Source organism: Neoarthrinium moseri (genome assembly GCF_022829205.1).
Source record: "Neoarthrinium moseri strain CBS 164.80 chromosome Unknown scaffold76_Wmoseri_CBS_16480, whole genome shotgun sequence".
NCBI lineage: Eukaryota > Fungi > Ascomycota > Sordariomycetes > Amphisphaeriales > Apiosporaceae > Neoarthrinium > Neoarthrinium moseri.
In genome coordinates this window covers 1-22,809 of record NW_026055190.1, presented here as the reverse complement: position 1 = coordinate 22,809, position 22,809 = coordinate 1, and the positions used below count along the sequence as shown (strand labels likewise).

The following is a 22,809-nucleotide window of genomic DNA, read 5'->3' as shown; positions in this document are numbered from 1 at the left end:
AAATAAGAGATGATAGAAGCCTGTTGGTGGTATCTGGTCATTCCCAGTTGACGAGTTCCGGGGGTCACAAAGGGCGCAAATACTCGATGCAAAGTTGCCCGCAAAACCCATTGCAGCCTGCTTCTCGTGTAACGTATCACTACGACTAGAAATCGCAGGACAAACGCTTAGCTGCAGGTTGCAGGCATTTGGGGGCAAAGTGTATTTGTGTTGCAGGCTTGGCGGTTCCTAATTGGTTTCGTTGGCTATCCTCGCTGCGCGCAGCATTGATTTACCTCACAAGCGGCACCAATCCTCGCTGGCATTGCAGGCTGCTTTTATGGGGGCCGCCCCACGCTTCATTCCTGAAAGACCCGAGAATCTACCAAAACTCCTTTCTTAAACATGGGCGTAACCGACATTCACTACTCCCAATTGAAGCTGTGTTAGACCCGCATGATCAGAATCTGTCCAGGCGGCTTCGTACTTGTTCAAAATGGAATCGGAAGTCAACAAAGACGTAAGTGCTTGTTCTTCAAGATTAATTCAGGACCAACTCAACTTGGGAAAATATCCCGCCCAGTCCACGCAGCATCTCCAAATTCAAGAAACTTCCCCTTTGACTTTGGGGGAACACCTGAAGCTACGAGAAGCTCATGATAAGTTACATGAGTTGCACAATGCTACGCATGAACGCCTCAGTGGTCTCGAGCGACGAGTTCAAAATGTTGAGGAGGGTAACAGATCGGACAGCGATTCTGATGCGGGGTCAGACTACTCTGATGTAGAAGATGACTATGAACTAGGTTACGAAGAGAACACGATTCCAGAAGTACGAGATGTCAATTTTGAGCAGTTCAAGAACCGTTACGTGGAGAGAGATGGCAAGTTTTGCATTGAAGTTTTGGTTGCAGGATCAGATTTTGAAGATCAAGTTCGCCAGGAGCTCAGACGCCGAGGGGACCTTCACCGAGACGATGCTAAGCCGCGTGCGAACTATGATGAATCTGACGAGCGGATTATTCAACGGGTCAGGATACAGTCACCAGTTGTCTTATGGTTGTTGCACCACGTTCTAGATGATCAATCGGGCCAGTGGAGGGGTCAGAACCGAACCACTTTCTTTCGCCCGTTCGCGTGGTTTATCCATGCACACGAGAGAATGGCCCAGAAGCTAGGAGAGTTTGAGAACCGCTTTTCCCAAGTATCGCCTGACGCAGATGGCGAGACAGTGAAAGACACTTATTGCCGACTAGTCGGAGATTTTCCTGATCTACAAAAACAAGGAGGAGTCGAGGAGGTATCAACTTTCAAGGAAAGCAGAGAAAACACATCCAAGACCGCCCAGGAACGCTCTCACAAGAGGCAAAAATCATTGCCGAAGCGGGTTGAACGAGACATCCTGGAAAAGACATTGCTCGAAAATTACCATAGCCTTCTGGAACTGCGCTGCTATGTGAATTTTGTGGAACAGCGTATTCTTCCACAGAAAACCAGGTATGACGTTCCAAGCCAATTGCAGGCACGCACTGTGCGATACCAAGACTTGTGGTATCTCTTCAGGCCGGGCGAGCTTTTGCATAACCCTGCACCCTCACGGCGGTATGGAGAAATGGACGGTGGCCAAGAAGAGATTGGTCGATTGTGCCGCTGGTCCAAACCAGACGTGACTGTAGGCCGGGCAGGGGGACCGTCCAGGTACCTCGCGTGCCAGCCTCGTAAACACAAGGAGAACAGTTGGCCGTTTTTCAGTTTGCTATACTATGTGGTGGATTTCAACGGAGAGGCATTCGGAGCAACGGAAAAACTTGTCACAATCCCATACTTTGATGGGATGTGTGATGTGACGTCTCTGCAGACCTACCCCCTTCGGTTCCATCCGGATCCGGCAAGACTTCTGGCTTCAATTCAAGAGAATGGCCGAAGCTTTCTGGATGCTGTTCAATTTAGGCACATGTTTTATCGTGGGTGGAGTCGCAGCTGGATACAGGAGCAATTCATCTCTGTGCCACCACCACGACGACCACCACTATTTGAGGTCAGGCCACGATCTCCTCCTATCTCGCCGAACGCGAAGATACCTGGGCCTCAACCGCCCAAGTTCTCCAATTTACCAGACTCTCATACCATTTATCCAGCCACTTATATTCAAAGCGATGTCATTATTGATGTCAAGGAGTCGTTTCGAGCATTTCCGGATTGGCAAATTAATCTGCCGTATCGCTATGCATCACGAGCCCCGCCACGTGCTTGCCAAGACACCATAGAAATAATCTGGTGGACTGATAAGCAACGGAGTGGAAAGATCCTGGTGATTCAAGATCGTACACAGGCTGAAGATAGTATCGCAGAGATTGAAGAAAAACAACTTTTGGACTCTGATCTCTTCGCCAAGCCTCAAAAGGAACCAAAGTTCGACGATGAAAACCTTCTACTATTGCCTAGACGCCTGTTTGGTTATGCTCTCCGAGAGCGAAAGTTTTTCCAGGTTGACGTACAATACCTAAGGAAAATCAAAACAGATTCAGACTCGTTCGAAAGTTTGAAGATCAACCCTGGACACATTCGAATTGTGAAGTCCGTTGTATCTTCGCATTTCCAACGAAAAGAAATGGAGTCTATTCCCGGATTCTTGGACATCATGGACCAGGACTTGATTCGAGGGAAGGGTAGAGGATTAGTAATCCTACTACATGGAGCTCCGGGGGTGGGAAAGACGGCAACTGCTGAAGCTGTGGCCTCTTCGCATAATAAACCACTATTTGTGATCACATGTGGTGATTTGGGTTTCTCTCCTAAAGACGTGGAGTCATCACTGAGCGAAATCTTTCGCCTAGCCCATTTATGGAATTGGTAGGATACCCACTCCCAAAATCAGACATCGAGAGATTGCAGTTTGCTCAAAGGCTTTTTGGTGGTTGAGTATCACGGTCTTTCTCCATTGTAAAGCTCCAATATAGGGTATCTGCCAACAGCTAACCTCTTTGTCGGTAGCATTTTACTTCTCGACGAGGCCGATGTTTTTCTTGCCCAGCGAGAGGCAAACGCACTCTCAAGAAACGCCTTAGTGTCCGTCTTCTTGCGGTAAGCTTGGCATTGACTAGATCGACCGTTACAACAGACAGCTGATGAACACTAAAAAGTGTGCTGGAATACTATAACGGCATTCTGTTTCTAACCACAAACCGAGTAGGCACACTTGACGAGGCCTTCAAGTCACGAGTTCATCTTTCGTTATACTACCCTGCTCTTGACCGAAATCAGACGGAAGATATAATCCGCATGAATCTGGTTCGGCTGAAATCCATCGAAGAACAAAGGAGCAAGGTCTCTGGGCAAAAGGCACCCATAATATACCAGGACAAAATCTGCAAGTTTGCCGTGGATCACTGGGACAGACATGCGATAAATGATGGACAAGGGCGATGGAATGGTCGTCAGATCCGCAATGCTGTACAGATCGCGGCCTCCCTTGCCTGGTATGAAAGGAAAGTTGACAAGACGCCTGGGACAGAGGAACTCCCCCCAATTCTTGACGATACACATTTTGCCACGGTTGAGAATACTATGAGCCTTTTTGAAGGCTACATGGCAAAAACTAAGGGGGGAACGGATACCTTCATATCCCATCAGAGGGCTGAGCGCTATGATAAGTTTGAACCACCCGAGGTCCTTCAACCACCTCTTGCTCCAAGGTCAACTTCATACGGCGGAGAAACCGGAGAGTATCATCCATATTCAAGGAGACAAACGACACTGCAACCTACTTGGCAACAGCAACAACGAATGCCGACTTCTACTGAGTTTGTGGGCCAGCATCGTGTGATGCAGGCATCACAGACGGGAGCGCCAGCTCAACTGTACAATACGAACCCACAGCAGGCCACGCACAGTGGCTCTACTTTTTTGCATGCAGCAGGCCACTCTGATTCTGCTGCCTTCGCCGGCCAAGCATTCTCAATGGATTCAAATGTTCAACGGCCTGCTGGAGCCAACGAGAGCAGGTTGCCTGGCACATTGTATCCGCAAAGTCCATATGCCGTATCTGGAACCATGGCCCCGCAGGTGCCTGGAGCGAGGCCTGTGATGGGTGGCTATATCCCACTCTCATCTCAGCAGCTCTCGCCTGACCCGTTTGGACCCCGGACCGAGTTAAACGCGGCGGGTCCCTTACCTGGGCAAGAAAGCCATGTAGCTAGAGCTGAGCAATAGGCAAACTAAGACAAGCTGATGCCAGTAGATCACGGTTCAAGAAGCAAAACAACGTAGCCGAGGTTCTCTTAGTTTAGTTTCTTATGCAGTTCGGGTTTCTATTATCGTCAGAAGTTTAGAATAGTAAAACATTCCCAGGGGGAACGCTAGCTGACTACATTGATTATATTTTCACCAACAAAGCACGACCGGAAATATTTTTAGGGTTTCCTGCGTATGCAAGGAAGCTCGTAACCCTAACCGCGAGCCCGGTGTACACGATCATATGAGCTATTGTGTTCTGTCTGCCTGGTTTCCAATATCGGCGTCGACTGCGCCTTGTTCGGGGCACGACCGCGCCACGGTCGAGACGGAGCTAGAACGCGGCACTAGTCTAGCCACAATGCATGTATCGGGAGCTGACAACATGGGTCTGGCCACCCTCGCAGGCCTCGCAGCCTCGTCGTAAGTGTGGCCGCTGACCTCGGGAGACACTAAAAACAGAAACGCCCGTGGTAGGCAAAGTCATTCTTATGGCAGGCTGACTTGGTACGCTATTTAAGAACGGTGGAATGCCCAGCACCAAAACGGGTAGGATCTGCTTCCCTCCGAACGCTGTTCAGTTAGAGAGGGGAGTGCAATGCATCGATCCACCATGGACAAGATGAAGCCGACTCTAGCAAAGGCTGCCCCGCCGTCGGTAGAACACGCGTTCAGGTTGCTGTCCAGCATCTACGAGACCGCCGCGCACAGCCTGTTCGACGTGGCCGGGCGCCTCGTGTCAGCAGGGCTCTCGTCGCTGCACCTGGACAACATTCATGAGTTTCTAGCGGGCATGAAAGCGGGCGAATCTAGCGATTCGAACATTAACGAGCGCGAACCACCAAAACCAATCTACCCGGAGGTCGCCACGGGCGATGCACCATACAGTTTCTCGGAAGCCAAGCTCCGTGGCGCGATCCACATCCCGAAAGAGTTCCGGTACGGCGCAGATGGTGCACCGCAGCCCGTGCTGCTCGTCGGTGGAACGGGGAACTCCGGCTACGTAACGTACGCCGGTTCTTTCATCCCGTTGTTGCAAAACCCCGAGACGGCCTTCGCAGACCCTGTGTGGCTCAACATTCCTGGGTACTCGCTTGACAACATCCAGACCAACGCGGAGTTCGTGGCATACGCGATCCATTATTTGTCAAGTATCTGCAGTCGGCGCATATCGGTGTTTGGATACTCGCAAGGAAATCTGGATGCACAGTGGGCATACAAGTACTGGCCGTCTGTCCGCCAACATGTAGCGAACCACGTAGCATTTTCTCCCGGCTACCATGGTACAAAGATAACAAACCTCCTTGCCATGGTGCCACAGCCACCGGCTTGGCTACAATCCACATATAACAGCGAGTTGGTCAAAACTATGCGCAGCAACGGCGGTGACTCGGCATACGTGCCGACAACGATAATCTACTCCTCAACGGATCAAGTTGTGCAGCCGCAAGTTGGTGACGGCGCATCGTCACCGCTGAAGGATGAGCACGGGGCAGGAGTGTCTAATGTTATGGTGCAACAAGTGTGTCCCGGGAAACGTGCGGGCGGCTTCTACACTCACGAGGGCATCATGCTACACCCTCTCGCCTATGCATTAGCCAAAGATGCGGTACTCAATGGAGGGCCAGGTCAAGTGTCAAGGCTAGACTTGGAGGACATATGGAACAACTACCTAGCTCCAACCCTGACGTTGGAGCATTTCGTTCTAACAGAAAACTCCGCAGTCTTTGCGGCAGCTGTGACCTTGTTGTATCATGGCAAGTCATGGTCAGAGCCGAAAATCCAATGTAAGACCCACTCCTAGATACAGTCTCACAATACTGACCACTGCATAGCCTACGCAACGTGATATGGGGGAGAACGAGAAGAAGTGGCATCGGAAGCCATCGCCCTTGAACCAGCTTTAGCTTTGCTCAATGCCGCTATGTATTGCAGGGTGTTCGTCCGAGTATAGCCGTATGAAAAAGTTATTAGAGATATTTCACTCACGGCGGGGTTGACAGCGTACAATGTACTATGTTATAATTAGTAGATACTGGTAGAGTAACCTTGGTCCCAGAGGGAAGCTAAGCTGGTGAATTAAACATTAATGGCACCACAGACGTGGCCAAGTCTATTTTACAGTGATAATGACAGCATTACTTCTGATGGAGTCCGCCCTCGTAGCCTTCAAGCTGAAAGTCCCCTTCCTGGTAAACAGCAGCGTCGCCTGGCCGTTCGTGTCAGTGACCACATTGGCTATCTGGGCGCCAGGCACTATTGAGCCTGTCATTCCGTCAACCACAGTGACCGTTACAGGACTGCCCACGGTTGTCTCCGTCGCACTAGCAGTAGTCTTGAGGAAATAGTTCTTGTTGAATGCATCATACGCCCACAGGATCTCATCCCCCACCGAGACGGCAAACTGGCATCCACCAACTGGCGTGAACTGATAGTTTTGCAAGAGACCCCAGAACTGAGAGCCCGTCTGAGTCGTTGTACCGATGCTGGTAATGAAGTAATCCTGGAAGGATGAGCTCCAGGTGCCATCAAAGCCAAAGCCGCAAGTATCGCCCGCAGTCTTGATGTCGCAGGTTGGTGTGTCGTTAGGGCTGGGGTTGGCTCCGTTGTTCGTGCTGTCACAGAGGTGCTGACCGCCGCTAGGTGTTGTTACCGTGCAGGGACCCGAGTATATGCAGCCCTCATAGATGGTATCGGTCGCGCCCTCGATGCGTAGGATAGACCGAGTAAGGCCAGGGCCGGGATTACATGCAGAACAGGCCGAGCTTGAGACCATGGGCTCGATGTCTACAACGGTAGCCGTCGCCGTGCTTGTCGCGGGCGACACAACTGTGGTGTCAATCTCGGTGGTAGCCACAACAGTCTCCGTCACAGAGACAACGACTTCCGAGGCAGAGGCGGTATAAGTGGCCAGGACAACGGCCGTGGTTGTTGCAACAGTCTGAGTAACGGTTGTCGTCGGCGAGGGAATCGAAACGATGCATGAACACGCCGAGCTGATCTTGGCGTCACCAAAAGCCTCGAGACCAGGGAATTCGCCCAGCCCAGATCTCCTTTTCAAAGCCTGCCCAGGAGCAATTGTCTGAACATCCTCGTACGAGGTTGACGTGCTAGTGACCGTCACTGTGGGCTCAGGCGAGTAGGACGTGAAAGTGTTGATGATGCTAGTCACGCTGGTTTGACGGATGGTGGATGTCTCCGTAGACGCCTCTAGGGACTTCGTGACTGTCCCCGACGAGGTCTCGGTAGCAGTGACGGATTTCGTAACCTTTGGTTGCAGCCATGCCGAGCAGAAAGGGCTGGCGCGAGCCTCAACCTCCGAGGATTTCAGGATTCCAAGACAGTCATCCACAACACACACTTTGTTGCATTTAGACTCCACCAGAGCTGCACCAGCTGCCACTAAAACCGGAATGAATGAAGCTCGCATCTTGGGAATGTTAGCAAAAAAACAGTAACGAGCGTGGTAAAATCAACAACAGGACGTGATTAAGGGAGTGTAGAGATGGACTCCAGGTTTAACGAAAATCAATAGTCTCCGGAGCTTGTGTTCCTTCAAACAATTGGTAGTAGAACCGGTTCCATGCGGAATGCTGTATGAAGTCTGGGTCTTCTTAATATTGATTGACATGGGTTCTGTAGTCTAGAGCTGTATGTCTGGGGTTATAGGGTGGGCCGCTAGGTCGTGATAGGGCAAGCGAGCATTTCCAGCGGCGCCTTCTTCAGCTGGCTGCAAGCCACATGAGAGTTAGGCGCTGTGCAAGATGAGCTGAACGCAGAAAACAGACACGATGCAGGTGATGCCCCTGGCTGAGCCCCTTTAGTCATTCACGATTGATTATTACTTCTGAGAAAGCATCATGGCGAGGCTCTCCAGAATCTCGTCTGCCTTGTTCGTGGGTAAACTAGCGTGGCCGTCTTCCTGTGAAAGTCGCAACTGTGCATGTGGGATCAGTTTTGCAGCCTTCTCCGCCATCGGTACTGGCACGTTGATATCATGGGCGCCGTGCCATATAATCAATTGCCCGGGCGAAACCTGGAGCTCCTCAAGTTTAAAATCCCAATTACTGCCGAGCATCCTTGCCTCCCAAGCAGCACCCTGCCCACCATTCTGCAACGCTCCTCTGAGACTCTCCACAAGGCTCTTCCGGAAATTTCCCACATCGTTCTCCCAGAGAGCTCGGTCTACCGGCGGCCGCGATTTGAGGTTGTCGGCAACAGCCTGTTCGAACTTTTCGGGATGTTCCTTGTCCCTCGCCATGACTCCGAGTCCTTTATCTAGCCCCATTGCGACGAGGCCTGTAAGCCAAGGTGCAACCCAGAGCAAAACGCGGGCCTCAAGGAGCATGCCAGCAGTACCCAAACTCGTTGGGTAAAGACTCGACACGATGCCTGCTCCTACGCACCGAGAGCGTGGGATCTCACGCCAACATGCGAACACATATGGTCCGCCCCCTGACGTGCCTAGAAGGGCGAACCTTTGTACGTTCAAATGGTCCGCGAGTGCCAAAAGATCTGCAGGCCAGTCCAAAAAGCGACGCTTGGGTTGGAATGTTGACGAGCCCATCCCGGGGCGATCTACCGCGACGAGGCGGATACCATGCTTTTTGGCCGCGGCGTCATACATCAGCGCCTCCGGATGGCTGGCGGGGAAGCCATGGAAGTAGAAGACCACCGGAGCTGTACTAGACTCCGACCCGTATGTGGCGTACGACAGATCGCGACCGTCGGCCAATTTGTATATGGATGTTGTCGCCATTGCAATATAGGTGCTGTCTCCAAGGAACGTCCTTCACGGTAGGTTCTTGGCCAGAGATGTGGCGTTGGTATGAGTTGCCAGCGCCCATCGTATTAAATAACTGTTTTGTAGTCAGTCGTTAATGGCCTTATTGCCAGGGTACCAGTTTCACACAGCTGAGAGTAGGTTAGTAGACTCTGGGCGAAGGATTTGGAGGTGTGGCGCAGTGCCCTTGAAATTACAAGTTCCAGGGGAATGGTTACCTAATTTTAGAACGCTAGTAGCACCCTCGCCGATAGCTCAGTATCACAGCAAGCATCTTGACGGGAACGGGAATTTGTTGCAGCCCGAATCAGATCTGAGCATCCAATGGAAGTTAAGTGATTGCGTGGCCAGCTTAAATTGCGCAATGCACTTCGACTGATAGACGTCGGGCAATTCACACGTGGCAGTCCACAAAAAAACCATCGAATGGTACTGCGCAATGGTCAATTGGCAAGTTGGAGGAATACATACAGGGTGTCGATATACGAGGGAGCTGTCTACGTCTGTGTAACCAAGGGCCACATGCAGCCATAGCTCTGCCAATATCGCTATCATCAGATATTTATTCTATTGCAGAGCGTGACATAACATTGTGTACCTATGTCTTCGCTGAGTGCTGGTGCACAGACGCACATCTACTCTTGCCAGGTCCAGATGATGACCGCCAGAGCACCCTGCTAAGAAGGTTACGATTTAGTTCATGTTGGGCTGGTTGAGCTTGTCTACCTCCTTTGGGAATTGAAATTTTCGCGGTCCGATGCTTGGTTGTACGCTGTATTCAATAACTGAGTGCTCCCCTGATGCGATTCTCCGCAGCTTAGCGGTTGAGAAGCGTCAAGATCGAAACGGATTAGAGCAATAAGCGCAAAGAGACGAGACCACAGTAGTTAATTGGCAGGCTAGTAGGTTTGATAAAAGTTGAAATATTTTAATTTTTTGCTCAGCTTCAACTGACATCGCCAACAATTTCTTCTTGTTTCCAACAGGCAAGTTCAAGAGTATTAGAGGAGCGACTATATCTTCCACGCTTCGAGATGACTGCCCTCCTCCGTCAATTATATGTTGAAACACAAGCTTCGAGTCCTAGCGGCAATGGCCAATGCAAGACTCAATGGCCAGCCATTTGCAGCACTGCTTGAATGTGTCCCTATTATCGTGTGCGACATGACATTTCTAGAACTATATCAGCTTGGTGTCGGGGTTGACGATCTGGATGAGAGCTGCGTACCATGCTCTTGGTTTTGAGTCCCATGTTGGTGCAGCATGTGGTGGTTTCGTCCTTCAGTAGAGCGCCGTTCACGCTGTTCATGCAAATGCAGTCATCGCCATCAAGTTGCCATTTGCACACGTCTTGGTCTCGTTCAAATATGCTACCCCCGACGGCGAAAGTGAAGAGGATGGAAATAACGAAACCTTTCATCGTGCCGTAATTACGCGCAGATCATAGACAGTTTAGATAGTCTCCTCCGATCGAGAGATAGTGGTCTGTCTCTGTCATTATTTATACCGGTTCTTTCGGTGGATCGGAGAGGTGCTGGCGTCCTTACCCAAAAGCACGGCGGATTTAGCCGTCATATTGCTGCATGTCAATATTGCTGCAAGTCATCAGCAATAACGCGGCGCGGATCTCTTTAGCGGGGTAATCGTTGGATGGGACGGGCCACTGACATGATCTCCCAATAATTCGAACCAGTTACCAAGAACCTGGCTTCTACGGCTTGCCGCTCGGCTGATAAGCCGGCGGCCGATCCCTTGGTTCAGATGATAGGATGTAGCTATTTATACACTGCCCTCTTGGTGAACTACATAGGCTAATATCGCGAACCATTGCAGATATCTAATGAAAAACGCCCCTTACGTATCTTTGTATGTCATTGGTTTGGAGCTGCACTTAGCTCGCAAGATTTCCAGCTTGTCGTCGGTGAAGGCCGGGGCCTGTCCAGCTTTGTTCTGTACTTTGTTGCAGAGGCAGGAGATGGGCTGTCCGGGGACACTATAGGAAAAGTGAAGACATTTGCTGCCAAGCATAGTTCAACGGCTATAGGTGTGTCTACTCGGATATTTCGCGGGACGATTTCTCATTGTCATGAAGTATGGGTAAGTATGGGGAAGGGAAAGTATGCTGTTACCTATCACACGTCCCCTCAAGGGCCTCAAGGGATGACTGCTGTATTCAAGTTCCAGGGTGAGTGGAATGGGCCTGTCAAGCTGTTGGCAAATCGTTGTTATAGATCCTTAACCGCAGTACCCGTATTTAATCCATCCATTAGGAATATTGGACTACCTCACACTGCATGTACTCGGTAGGTCCTGGCAGCCAGAACCGACATCATGGGCACCCTCGGGTTGAGAGCTCCACGCCTAGCATCAAGCTACTGCATGTCTAGGAGCCCGAATCCGTAGCCTCAAAATAGTTCGTCCCAGACAACGGTCACACGGCGTAAGAGTCTCCGGGCTGGATGGATATATAAACTAGCAGCAAATAAGAGACCCGGACAGAAGCACACAGAGAGGTAAAGCTGGAGGTATCTTCTAAACCAGGATTGGTTCAATCACATTCGACGCCTGGTTGCGGTGAGTTCAGACTGAGGTCATGTGGTAGACTCAGAATAGATGTCAATTTAGACTTTGCCTCCAAAACGGTGCCGGTAATAGGACGTGCACAGGGATCAAGCTTTGACAATGCCTCCAAGCTGTCATAGTTCCCGGTGGGCCGTGGTGGATTGCCAGTCAGCAAAGCCTGTTGGCGATACATGCAAAACAACGCTAGCTGATTAGTACGGATCTAGACTTGGTATTACTCATACGCCCTGTTTATTCACCCGAATAGTAAACGTGCGTAGCATGTGTAAATGTTTGAACAAGTTCACGTGTTGTTACTAAGAGAAAGGGAATGCAAAGTGTAATTAATAATTTCATTATTCTCGTCACTATTCCTCCACCATTACCTCAATGCCTATTTGAGCCATTACCTAACCTAAAGATCGTGGGGTATTTCCAACTTTGACGCACAGACATAACTACATTCAGAAACAGTAGATAGACAACAAATGAAATGATTAGACACCCAACCTGGCGTGATCTCATGTGTTGATAGTCCAGTACTCGGCGTAAGTCTTTGCTATGCAGTCGAGTGACTTATACGCCCTCCATTCAAACCTGATGACCATTGGTAGCTGGGGTAGCGGTAGGAGCGCCAGCACCAGCAGTAGTTGGAACACCGGCTCCATTTGTGCCAACCGCTCGGTCGGGACCGTGAACACCGTTCTGGGGTTGGTTGTACTTCTCATTAGTCTGCTCAGGGTTGCGGATGTGTAAGCCGAGCTGGCTGGGGTTGATGTTGCGGTGACCCCAGATCAGGAGCGCACCCCAAAGAGGCTTGGCAAAGATGTCGAGAATACCGTAGAAGATGGCCTCGGAGTCAGGGTGGATCACGTTGCCACCCTCGCTCAAGCCCCAAGCGATGGGGTACAAGAACCAGAGGCCAGTGAGCCATGCGCCGCACATCATGTACGTCTTCTTGGGCTCACCACCCAGAGCGTTTGCGTGGGAGCGAGCAGTGCCAAGCAGAGTGTACACAACGAACAAGAACGCTGCCGTACCAAAAGTCCAGAATCCCCATTTGTAGGATGTGCGAGTAAGAGCACCTGGTCCATGGAATTAACACCAGTTTAGAGTACAAGGGCGGGGATTTGGACGACTTACCAATGAGTCCAGTGACTACCATGATTAGATCGGCAAAGATGGTAATCAGGATCGTGGGCCAGGGCAGACCAGCTGTAAGCAGTAGGTCAAGGAGTAGGAGAGGCGTTGTAATGGCCCAGTCGATATAACGGGCGTAGAAAATCTCTCGAGTGCCAGCCGCGCCGACCCAATGGGAGTTGGGGCGAACGAATTCGGCTTGAATTGGCACCTGTCCCAGGTTGGATCCCATAGCGAAGTACGCGATGCAGGCCACGGCACAAATTCCGGCAGTGATGTAGTGAAATATGCGGTGGCTCTGCGGCCTCCTAAAGGCGAGGGCCATGAAAGCGACGGCCGATATGCCCATAATGGCACAAACCGTGTAATACCAGTCCGACCCATGGTTTGTGATCTGAAGGTTGGCTTGCTGCCCAACAACATTGTTGATGTTGAGCGCTTGATTTCCCGGTCCTGACATCGCGACGGTGCTTGGAATTTGAAACTGCGCGTTATGAGCAGGTCTGACAACGATTTACTGTTTTTACGGTGCAGGTTACGCGGAAGTGTAACTGGTCAGTTATATAAGATGGCACGGGACAGCTGCTTAGCAAAGTCGGGCTGGTCAGTATTTGAATGCCACGCCAGGACAAAGCTACTACCTATCATACTGACGATAGTAGCCGATGACTTCATCCTTGATGGTCTTCTCCGCGGCAACCGAAATGGTGTAATCATTTAGTGATGCGCATGCTGACTGGCCAGAGTCGTTACTCAACACCATGTCGTTTGGGCTTTGCGCCATGGCAGAGCTTAACGCGAACGACCCGGCACTGCGATCGGCTCCGGTCACTTGATCGACAATTAAGCTCTGTCTTGGATGGATGCTTCCCGCAGCTGCAGGGAAGTAAAAACCACCTACCGGCTCGGCCGGGGAAGACAGCTGCAGCGCAAAGCAACATGAATACCTTGACTAAGAAGACTAATACCTATAGGGCGTCGAATCACGATGATCGGCCTCCCACCGGCTTGGACCTATAGTGGTCAAGAATACAACGGCTCTTAGTATGTGATAGGTTGGATTTGGAACGAGGGTTGTACGATATCGGCTTTCCTGTCCGACGGTCGGCCTGCGAAGTCGTAGCAGTTTTGACTTCGGCGGTGGTGATGAATCATCACTAGCGCCCGAAATTCCCGGAGCCAGACGCCGGCATCCCTCGATGTGCACGTTTCTGACTAAATTGGGAATGAAGTCATGATATCATCACAGGTCTGACAAGCACCCTCACCCAGATCACTGGCTACCACCAAGCTAGGGATGCCAGTAGTATCTCTTTCTGGATGTTCCCTGGCAAGGCTAGATTCTGGCCAATTGCGAACTCGGCTGCAAGCCCGTACCACAGTTGCATGATAATCGACACTCTCCGCACCGACCTGCTGCAACCCATATGCCGGTACTTGCCGGCGACTATACAGAGTAGAAGGCCCACCAGCACGTTTTTGGCGGCGTCTAGCGCCTGAAGCTTGATTGCCAAGATGACAACTCCGCTTCAGATCGGCTAGCCATGTAATCAAGCAATAGTAGCGTTCGTCACTAACATGTCGACACTATTCCCTGGAGATCTTTTTGCATGTGGCATACCTCGACATGCATTTCCTCCTACCCAATCAAGATGCGCGCTAAGACCACCATCCGTCACGGGGGGAAGCGGAGATAATTGAATGACCCCTGGGTAACGGGGAAGCTTCCTGCCTGCAGGCCACAGCGATGCCGTCATAGGTCCTTGACATCCGAGTGGGACGAAGCCTGACTGCGGTAGACTTCATGGAACACTACCAGAGCTTGAATAAAGTCGGCATTATTAAGAGTACTATTCTAGTCGCCAATTGGAAGGCATGGTTTGAGGTGTACTAAGTCGTCGGGTATCTAACATCATATGGTCTGGCTGGATGCCTCAAAGGTCACGGCTAGTGTTGCTGGTGGTCACGTCGTAGTCAGTGGTGTTACCATCGACGACTGATCATTTCGCTGCCACTGTGCGCGATAATCAGAATTCCAGAGGTCAGAGGGCATAATGTCAGAAGCTCTGCTGAGGACGGTTGAGACCAGAGATGAGAGCACTGAGACAGTTCGGGGCCCTCACCCGTAAGTATCATTGGACAGGTCTCAGTTTCGCGGTCTGACCAGAGCTGCAGATACCTCTCGGGCAACTTTGCCCCCATCAAGCAGACGAGACCGTTGACAGTATGCGACTATACTGGGGAGATACCTCGGGAGCTCGCTGGCGGGCAATATGTGCGCAATGGGGGAAACCCGACCACCAACGAAGACTTGGGAAGAGATGCGCATTGGTTTGACGGCGATGGGATGCTCAGTGGTGTTCTATTCCATAGGACGGGAGAGAAGGGGACGGAGATCCAGCCTCAATTCGCGAACCAGTTCGTCCTGACAGATGTTTTTCTCAACGCGAAAGACAACAAGAATCTTAAGCGGCCACTGCTACCCAGCATTGCCACATTGGTCAGCGCCACGTTCGCGACAATTGTCTTTGTGGTATTTCGAACACTGTTCCTGGTCGCTTTGTCGTGCCTGCCGGGATCCAGAAGACGGGTGAAGAAGATCAGCGTCGCCAATACCGGGGTCGTCTTTCACGATGGCAGGGCGCTGGCAACGTGCGAGAGCGGCCCTCCCATGAGGTTCCAGCTCCCAAGCCTGGAGACTGTAGGATGGTTCAATGGTCGGAAAGCTGAAAACGAGCCGGGCAAAGACACTCGAGCAGGATTCGGAGGAGAGTCGTCCATCGCCTTCATGAAGGAGTGGACTACCGGCCACCCTCGGGTCGACCCTGCCACGGGCGAACTGATTTCATTTCACGCAGTGTTTATAAAGCCGTTCGTGTATTACTCGATTGTGCCGCCGAGCAAACCCATCAGCAAGTCTGCACCCATTCTCGGACCTCATTTCGACGTACCAGTCCCAGGTGTGAGCTCGCCGAAGATGATGCACGACTTTGGCGTTTCGGCTCGCTACACGGTCATCATGGATCTCCCTCTGTCTTTGAATCCAATGAACAGCCTAGCAGGTAGACCTGTTGTTTCATACGACCCAACTGAACGTTCGCGCTTTGGGGTGTTTCCTCGATACGAGCCGCACAACATCCAGTGGTTCGAGACAAACGCATGTGTTATCTTCCACACGGCCAACTGCTGGGAGACGACGAGACTGGACCCAGTACCCGAGGTTTGCGTTCACCTGCTTGCCAGTCGCCTGACATCGGCATCTGTGGTGTACAGTGCCGGTGCCCTAGCACCCCCTATCCCGAAGCCGGTGCCCCCTGAGTACGTCGAAGAGGAGCAGTGCCGGCTCTACTACTTCAGCTTCCCGCTCAGCAGCGGCACGGACCGACCCATGATTCGAAATCAATGGGCGTTGTCGGCCATTCCTTTTGAATTTCCTGCGCTGTCCCCTGCATATGCGATGGCCTCAGCACGTTACGTCTACGGGTGCAGTACAGGGTCGTCATCGTACTACTCGGCAGCTCTCGGAAAGGCGGCCAAGATCGATTACCTGGCGAAAATAGACGCCCAAACGTTGATCGCCCGGGGCATTGCGCACCCGCCCCAGCAGATCAAGGGATGCGTCGACACACGAAGCATAGACCATATTATGCACAGCAGCGATCCCGACGACCCGGTCAAGCTGTTCAAGCTGCCCGATGGCTGGTTTGCCCAAGAGCCCCAGTTCGTACCTCGGGCCGATGGCGCCAGCGAGGACGATGGATGGCTCCTGACGTATGTATTCGATGAATCACAGCTAGATGAGAGCGGCGAGTGTGGAGCGGACGCGATCAGTGAGCTCTGGGTTATCGACGCCAAGACTATGAAGGATGTCGTGGCGCGGGTAAAGCTGCCACAGAGGGTACCGTATGGGCTACACGGTGCATGGTTCGACGAGGGCAAGATCAAGGGGCAAAAGCCTTTTGACTGTGCCCGACGCGAAGTATCCAGGACGGAGCTGGACGAGAAAAGTCCTTTAGCAATTGTTAGGGCTACCCTGGAGCGTTGGGTCGGATGAGATGCGAAGAGATAGGGTTTGGGTTGCGTTTGGGAAGAATCTATGGGCCATTGTCATTGGGAAGTAGATTACAATACATAATCAAATTGAAACCAGCGTGGCAAGTCGCCCTAGTAAATAAGACTTGACAAGTACCAAGTTATACATAGGTCGGTCTATAAAGGAGCGGACGAATGCCGACACCATTTCCTGGCGCGGTCAGTGGAACTCGGGTGTTGCGCTAGGGCCTGGGGAAGTAACTACAGTAGATCACGTCCCTGTGCCTTAGCGGGCAAACCCCCTAGTCTTCGGGGCTTTGGCTCTCCCACCTCTCCACTTAACGACAGCTTAGCTACACGACGCGCGCATTATGCAAGCACAACAAAACAACAACCAACAATGCGGAATGTAGGACTTCTGCGATAGTCAGCCGAAGCTGCTGTCTCCAAATTGCTTCTGCAAGACCACAGCGACCACCGATGTCCATGAACACAACCACACCGCAACCTGGCAGCCGCTCTATGGCGATACACCGGCCATGGAGTTGATCCCGTACACCTCACGAGAGGGCCGTGAGATTGTTCTGTACGTCATACCTCACTGTCCTGTCCCCCCCGCCCTGGCACCCGGGCCGATGAAGACGGGATGATTCCAGGCACACTTTGGGCCGGCCGGCCTGGACTTGAATGACGCAAATGAATGAGTTCAAGGAGCACTGTTTTCGAGAGCGACTCGTCCGCTAACAGATTGCGCACCACTAAGACGGCACCGCAACGCTCTCGTCGTGCGAGACCCCTCGTCACAGCGTCTCGAGATCCGAGGCCTGTCTCTGACGGAATGCCCCACCTGCCATCAGCCGCTGCGGACGCGGTCCTCGTCGCCAGAACGCCATTTCGATATTCCGCCGCGCGACGAGTCGTATGTCGACCCAAACTACTTCCGCATGCTGCGGGCGGCTCCCCACGAGGAGCATCGCACGCCGCCGAGCCCCGTCCGACGGCTGACGCAGCCTACACTGCCCATCGGTGATGGCGCCAGCGCCGCGAGCTCGAGAGTCGAGGAGGTCAGCGACGCCGAGTTCCTTTCGAGCTCTCCGGCGCCGCAGGAGGGCGCACGCATACGGAGAGAAGCGTTCAGCCCGAACTACTTCAAGACCTTCTTTGTCGAGGAGCAGGAGCTGGGCCGGGGCGGAAAGGGCGTCGTGCTGCTTGTGCGCCACGAAATCGACGGCTGCCACCTGGGCCACTTCGCTTGCAAGAGGGTACCGGTCGGCGACGATCATGCCTGGTTGGAGAAGGTCTTGATTGAGGTCGAGCTGCTTGCCAAGCTCTCCCACCCGAACCTCGTCTCATACAGGCACGTCTGGCTGGAGGATGTCAAGCTTCACCGGTTCGGGCCGAGTGTGGCATGTGCCTTCATTCTCCAGCAGTACTGCAACAGCGGCGACCTGCTGCGCTACGTGGTTGGCGAACTGCCCAAGGAGACGACCAAGGAGCAGCTCAAGGCGCAGATGCGGCGGCGATCCAAGGGCCACGCTGAGCGGCCCGACCTCTATGCCTCACAGCGGCGCCTGTCATTCGAGGAGATATACTCGCTGTTCCGGGACATTGTATCAGGGCTTGCCTATCTGCACGGCGCAAACTATATCCATAGGGATCTCAAGCCTAGCAATTGTCTACTACACAGCGAGGGTGGAAAGCTCACGTGCTTGATCAGCGATTTTGGGGAGGTGCAACCAGAGAATGCAGTCAGGAAGTCGACGGGTACAACGGGCACCATATCCTACTGTGCCCCCGAAGTGCTCACAGCGGATGCTTTTGGGCAATTCGGCAACTTTACCACAAAGTCCGACGTCTTTTCGCTGGGCATGATTCTCTACTTTCTGTGTTTCAGCCGGCTGCCCTACCGAAATGCCAACACGGTGCAGGAGGAACTGGAGGACATCGACCTGCTTCGTGCCGAGATTACAGACTGGAAAGGGTTCCAGGAAGAGAGGAGAGTGCGCCCTGATCTCCCGCCAAAGCTCTATCACCTCCTCAAGTGGATGCTGGCTCTCGACCCAGCACAACGGCCCACGGCTACAGAAGTTCTGACTGGGATGAACCACGAATCACATTTGGGTGGCCTACGCAGAGACTCGAGAGCCAACAACAGCCCTCCGCTGGGTTTGCACGAGCACAGGATCCAGAACTTGGACTCGCCTATGCCACCGTCCACGCCTGTAGTCGACCCACTCAAGCACCATTACAGGGATCTGCCTGCCGAGCGAGCGGCATCGCCCGACGATCTTGCGTCCACCCTCCCAGATCACCTACATCGCACCACCCTCCAGAGCGGTCTGCAGCAGCATTCAAACCCCGGCAGTCCTCGCCGAAGGCACGTTATGACGTTGTCTCGAAGCCAGGACGGAACCATCCCCTCTTCATTGTCTCTTCCAGACAGCGACGATGTACTCACACCCCATGCCTCTCCCCCGCTTCTGATGCCCCCGCCAACTACCTTCTGGGGCGACATGCAACACAGGAGAGAGATCACACAGCATCACATATTGCGTTTCTATCATGACAACATTGACGGGATCGTCTTCCTATCACGACTGGGTCTCTTTCTGATAAAGATGGCCTCATTGGCCAGGATATGTTGGCCCTTTATGGTGCGCCTCGAGATGGGTGCGCCCCTTATTGGCATTGCAGCCATAGATCTCGGCATGCCACACAAGGATGGCCTCGTGGTACCGTACCAAGGTGGGCCGCGTATGCGCCGGCGTTCGGGTTCGTCCCGATGGACATGGGGGTGGAGGGTGAGTGGTGCGCTTCTCATGTTGCATTTCAGCATCATATGGGCCGCATGGCGGTGGGATAATTCGTGCGCAGCCCCTTGGCGCACATGGTAGCACGCGAGCATGTGCAGATAATCTACAGCGACCTTTTTATAGCATATTGACTCTACGGGACTTCCCAGAGTATGAGTGAAAACGGTGTCATTGTATAGGTATTTGTATTGGATCAGGGCTCGTAACATCAGCGATGTGTATGTTTACGATAATAACTGCTGTTCTAGCGTGGAAGACGTGGTGTAAGTCGCCGTGTCTCTTAGGAACGTATCTAGCAAACCGGCACCCTTCCGCCGGATTCTTGCAGTGGTCATTTGGTCGCGTGTTGTAATGCGATAGAGGTGAGTTGTGCCATATCAACATACTAGAATTCATCTATTTCTCACAGATCGAGCTCGGGCTGTCCAAATCCAGGTCAATCCTCCGAGCTATTTCCCCTCCTGGCAACGCGCTGTCTTTCTGAACCCCTCTTTCTACTGAACTCTCGGCCTTGGTTTCCTTTTCCTGTCGACCTGTGCTCGCGCGGTTGATAGACGAGCTCGAGTGGGGGAAACCCAATTCTGTACCTATCCACTGAGCGTCAAGTTGGACGACCTCATCCCCGACTCCACCACCTCTTTCCACTTGTATCATATCAAGCTTCTTAGTTAAGCCCCACCAGTTCAACCGCCGGGCCTGCTACTGGCCCTGGCGCTCGCCCTCTATTATTGGAAGAGGTATACTTGCCAGAACAGTGCCGGGGCCCACTCCAGCGCGAACAGCCCACCCGGAGCTCTTGGCGTCGCGGGTGCTGAAACAGGCTTGGACATCGCGGAGCTTGTTACAAATACTCGCAGCGACATCTGCCCGGCCAGGCGCCCGTGACCGATACCGTTGGCGTTGATATTACTCTACTCCGATATAGTGTACCTCCAGGTCCTCACCGTCGTCACCACGCCGTTTTATAAGAGAGTTATGAGGTCCACAAATCATGCAACAAGCAGTTGACATTTTTGGCACCACCTGCTAGTCCTAAGAACTAGAAACCGCGTGCGCCACAGACCCTGACACCAGACCGCTCCTTGAACGAGCACCTACGAGCTTAGTTATTCATCCCAGCCCGCGCCCATCCTCGTTCACCTTCGATGTGCACACACAAGGTCTTTATCCACCACAAGTGCGGCCACCGGATTACAGAGCTCACAGAGAACTGCGACAATGTCGAGTGCAAGTCCGTCAAGGACAAGTCGGTCATCACCAACAAGTACGGCTGTATATTACCCGGGTGTGCTTATTACGGCCAATTCTGAGCATCCGTAGCAATGCCGTCCACTCGGCGGGACTTACGGGACTCCGGCCCTCAGCGTGGCGGACTAGGGTTTGGTTGACGTGGGCTAATGTGGCTCCCTAAAGCTGTTTGGGTCCAAGGAGAAGACCCTGTGGGATGTAGCACGATGATTTGGGCTTACATTACAATCGTTGGAGATCTATGGTTGCATTTAAATGGATCGCTGTGGTTGCATGTTATCCATCTTGAAATTTAGTTTCTGACCGACGGTCTGAAGCAAGAATGGCTTGATTCCGAGGAATACACCGAGGCACTGCCGAGGTTTGGTTTTAGGAGGCCGTCATCAGGAATGTGTTCATGGGTGATACGGGAAAGTAGAACTCATCATTCAAACGCTTGTGGTTTAATCATCGCATATGATTTGGCAAGTAAAATTTGGTTTTGCAACGTGCGATCTACAAACATGAATATATTAATGATACAGAGTATTTTTGAAGATACAGTGAGGTACTTACTCCTACGCTCGGCGTAATAAGCACAACCCGCCCTCACTCATCTGTGGTTGTTGACGATGACCTGATCATCCTTGACAGACTGTCTTTTTTTCAAACTGTCTCTAAAGTAAGGGAAAACGGCGACAATTAGAAGCATTTGACCATGTCATATACTATACAATTCATAATAGACTGCCATGGTAAATATGCTACATAGCCATCAGTTTGTATTCCTTGTTCCCGCCGCTTAAGATGACAGTGGTATCCTTCACAATCTTTTCCATCTTGTCTATATTCTCCATGTCAGGTCTGTATTGCAGTAGCCAACGTTCCTCTTCGAATGTGATACTGTCAGAGCAAAGAGGATAATAGTCGATACAGCTAGAAAGCACGGCAGGGCCAGCCATGGCCAGTTGACGCGTAGACATGTTGCGCAATGGACACTCTGTCCTGTAGCCGGCTGGCTGAAGTTGGGGTGCCCATTCGAACGAACGTAAAGGGTTAGAGCACCCGCAAGCTGATCTGCGATATGCTTCGCTTGTTCAAGTCGACAAGGCCGCCGTTGCAAATGGTCACAGCTTCCGGAGGCCCGCTGCCGCTACAATAGTTCCTCAGATCCAACGGCACATCCCGACGACTGGGCCCCCATGCGTACGTCACCGGATTATAATCGTGACTGTCCCCTCCAGAAGATCACTGAGAAGGTGATACCACATATCTCTCATGAATGTTTCTGAGAGAACATATAGACACCCTTCAGCCATGAGAGACTGTGGATATGGTGCGTCAGGAGGTATCGACGAGCTGATGGTGAAGTTTACTTCATACCGGAACCAACGTCAGCCAGATGTCGAATTGTAACCAGATGAGATTGCGAGTATCCAATAGAGCATATTCCAAGAATGCCGTGTCATCGGAAGGCAGGTAGAGCAAGGGGTGGGTGCTCCTCAACTAGCCACTTGATAAAGGCATCATGGATGCTCTGTGACAGGTGGAAGTGGTACAATTGGACTCGCGAGTCGCCAGCTTCCTTAAGTCTCGTGCATGGTAGCTCTTGGGCTGATTCCACCAAATTTGCATCGAGAGCTGAGCGCGGTGACTAAACCATTCTATCTCCATTTAGTGATGCCAACCAGCTTGGAAATCTCGGGATCAACTACTCAGGCGGACTGTTTATACAGCTTCCCCTTCGAAGATATGGATCCTAGTATTTACTTGAGATGTGACTTGAGACGTGACTTGAGACACAAAGGGCGGCAGGCCGGCAATGACGGAGCAGAGGCGGAGACGAAGGATGCGATTTGGGGGCCACGGAACCCCACCACCACCAGCGCTCCTCCTTATCGCAGCTGAGGCCCGTGAGAGGACCGTCCAAGTCAAAGGCGACCCCGTCCACTGTCCAAGTTTCTGGTTATCAGAGTACGGGCCTGCTCGAGCAGACGCAAAGTCGGGCTTTCTAGTAGTTACCTCGAAGACGATTTTGTG

General features: G+C 52.2%; 6 protein-coding genes across 6 annotated transcripts; 3 read left to right on the top strand and 3 right to left on the bottom strand.

Moving 5' to 3' along the window:
- Positions 1–475: 475 nt before the first annotated feature.
- On the top strand, positions 476–4,191 carry JN550_011910 (uncharacterized protein; the record flags this gene model as incomplete). The annotated part of the gene is made up of 4 exons (XM_049310327.1): positions 476–499; positions 563–2,832; positions 2,974–3,063; positions 3,123–4,191. The coding sequence occupies 4 exons, from the start codon at positions 476–478 to the stop codon at positions 4,189–4,191; spliced, it is 3,453 nt and encodes a 1,150-aa protein (XP_049166079.1).
- A 634-nt stretch (positions 4,192–4,825) lies between these two features.
- On the top strand, positions 4,826–6,061 carry JN550_011909 (uncharacterized protein; the record flags this gene model as incomplete). Its single annotated transcript, XM_049310326.1, has 2 exons — positions 4,826–5,999; positions 6,048–6,061. The coding sequence occupies 2 exons, from the start codon at positions 4,826–4,828 to the stop codon at positions 6,059–6,061; spliced, it is 1,188 nt and encodes a 395-aa protein (XP_049166078.1).
- A 264-nt stretch (positions 6,062–6,325) lies between these two features.
- Positions 6,326–7,642, bottom strand: JN550_011908 (uncharacterized protein; the record flags this gene model as incomplete). The annotated part of the gene is made up of 1 exon (XM_049310325.1): positions 6,326–7,642. One exon carries the CDS (start codon positions 7,640–7,642, stop codon positions 6,326–6,328), a length of 1,317 nt encoding a protein of 438 aa, XP_049166077.1.
- Positions 7,643–8,053: 411 nt separating this feature from the next.
- Positions 8,054–8,971, bottom strand: JN550_011907 (uncharacterized protein; the record flags this gene model as incomplete). The annotated part of the gene is made up of 1 exon (XM_049310323.1): positions 8,054–8,971. One exon carries the CDS (start codon positions 8,969–8,971, stop codon positions 8,054–8,056), a length of 918 nt encoding a protein of 305 aa, XP_049166076.1.
- Positions 8,972–12,148: 3,177 nt separating this feature from the next.
- On the bottom strand, positions 12,149–13,157 carry JN550_011906 (uncharacterized protein; the record flags this gene model as incomplete). The annotated part of the gene is made up of 2 exons (XM_049310322.1): positions 12,149–12,642; positions 12,701–13,157. 2 exons carry the CDS (start codon positions 13,155–13,157, stop codon positions 12,149–12,151), a joined length of 951 nt encoding a protein of 316 aa, XP_049166075.1.
- A 1,594-nt stretch (positions 13,158–14,751) lies between these two features.
- Positions 14,752–19,623, top strand: JN550_011905 (uncharacterized protein; the record flags this gene model as incomplete). Its single annotated transcript, XM_049310321.1, has 4 exons — positions 14,752–14,822; positions 14,873–16,718; positions 17,143–17,315; positions 17,493–19,623. 4 exons carry the CDS (start codon positions 14,752–14,754, stop codon positions 19,621–19,623), a joined length of 4,221 nt encoding a protein of 1,406 aa, XP_049166074.1.
- Between the last annotated feature and the right edge of the window lie 3,186 nt (positions 19,624–22,809).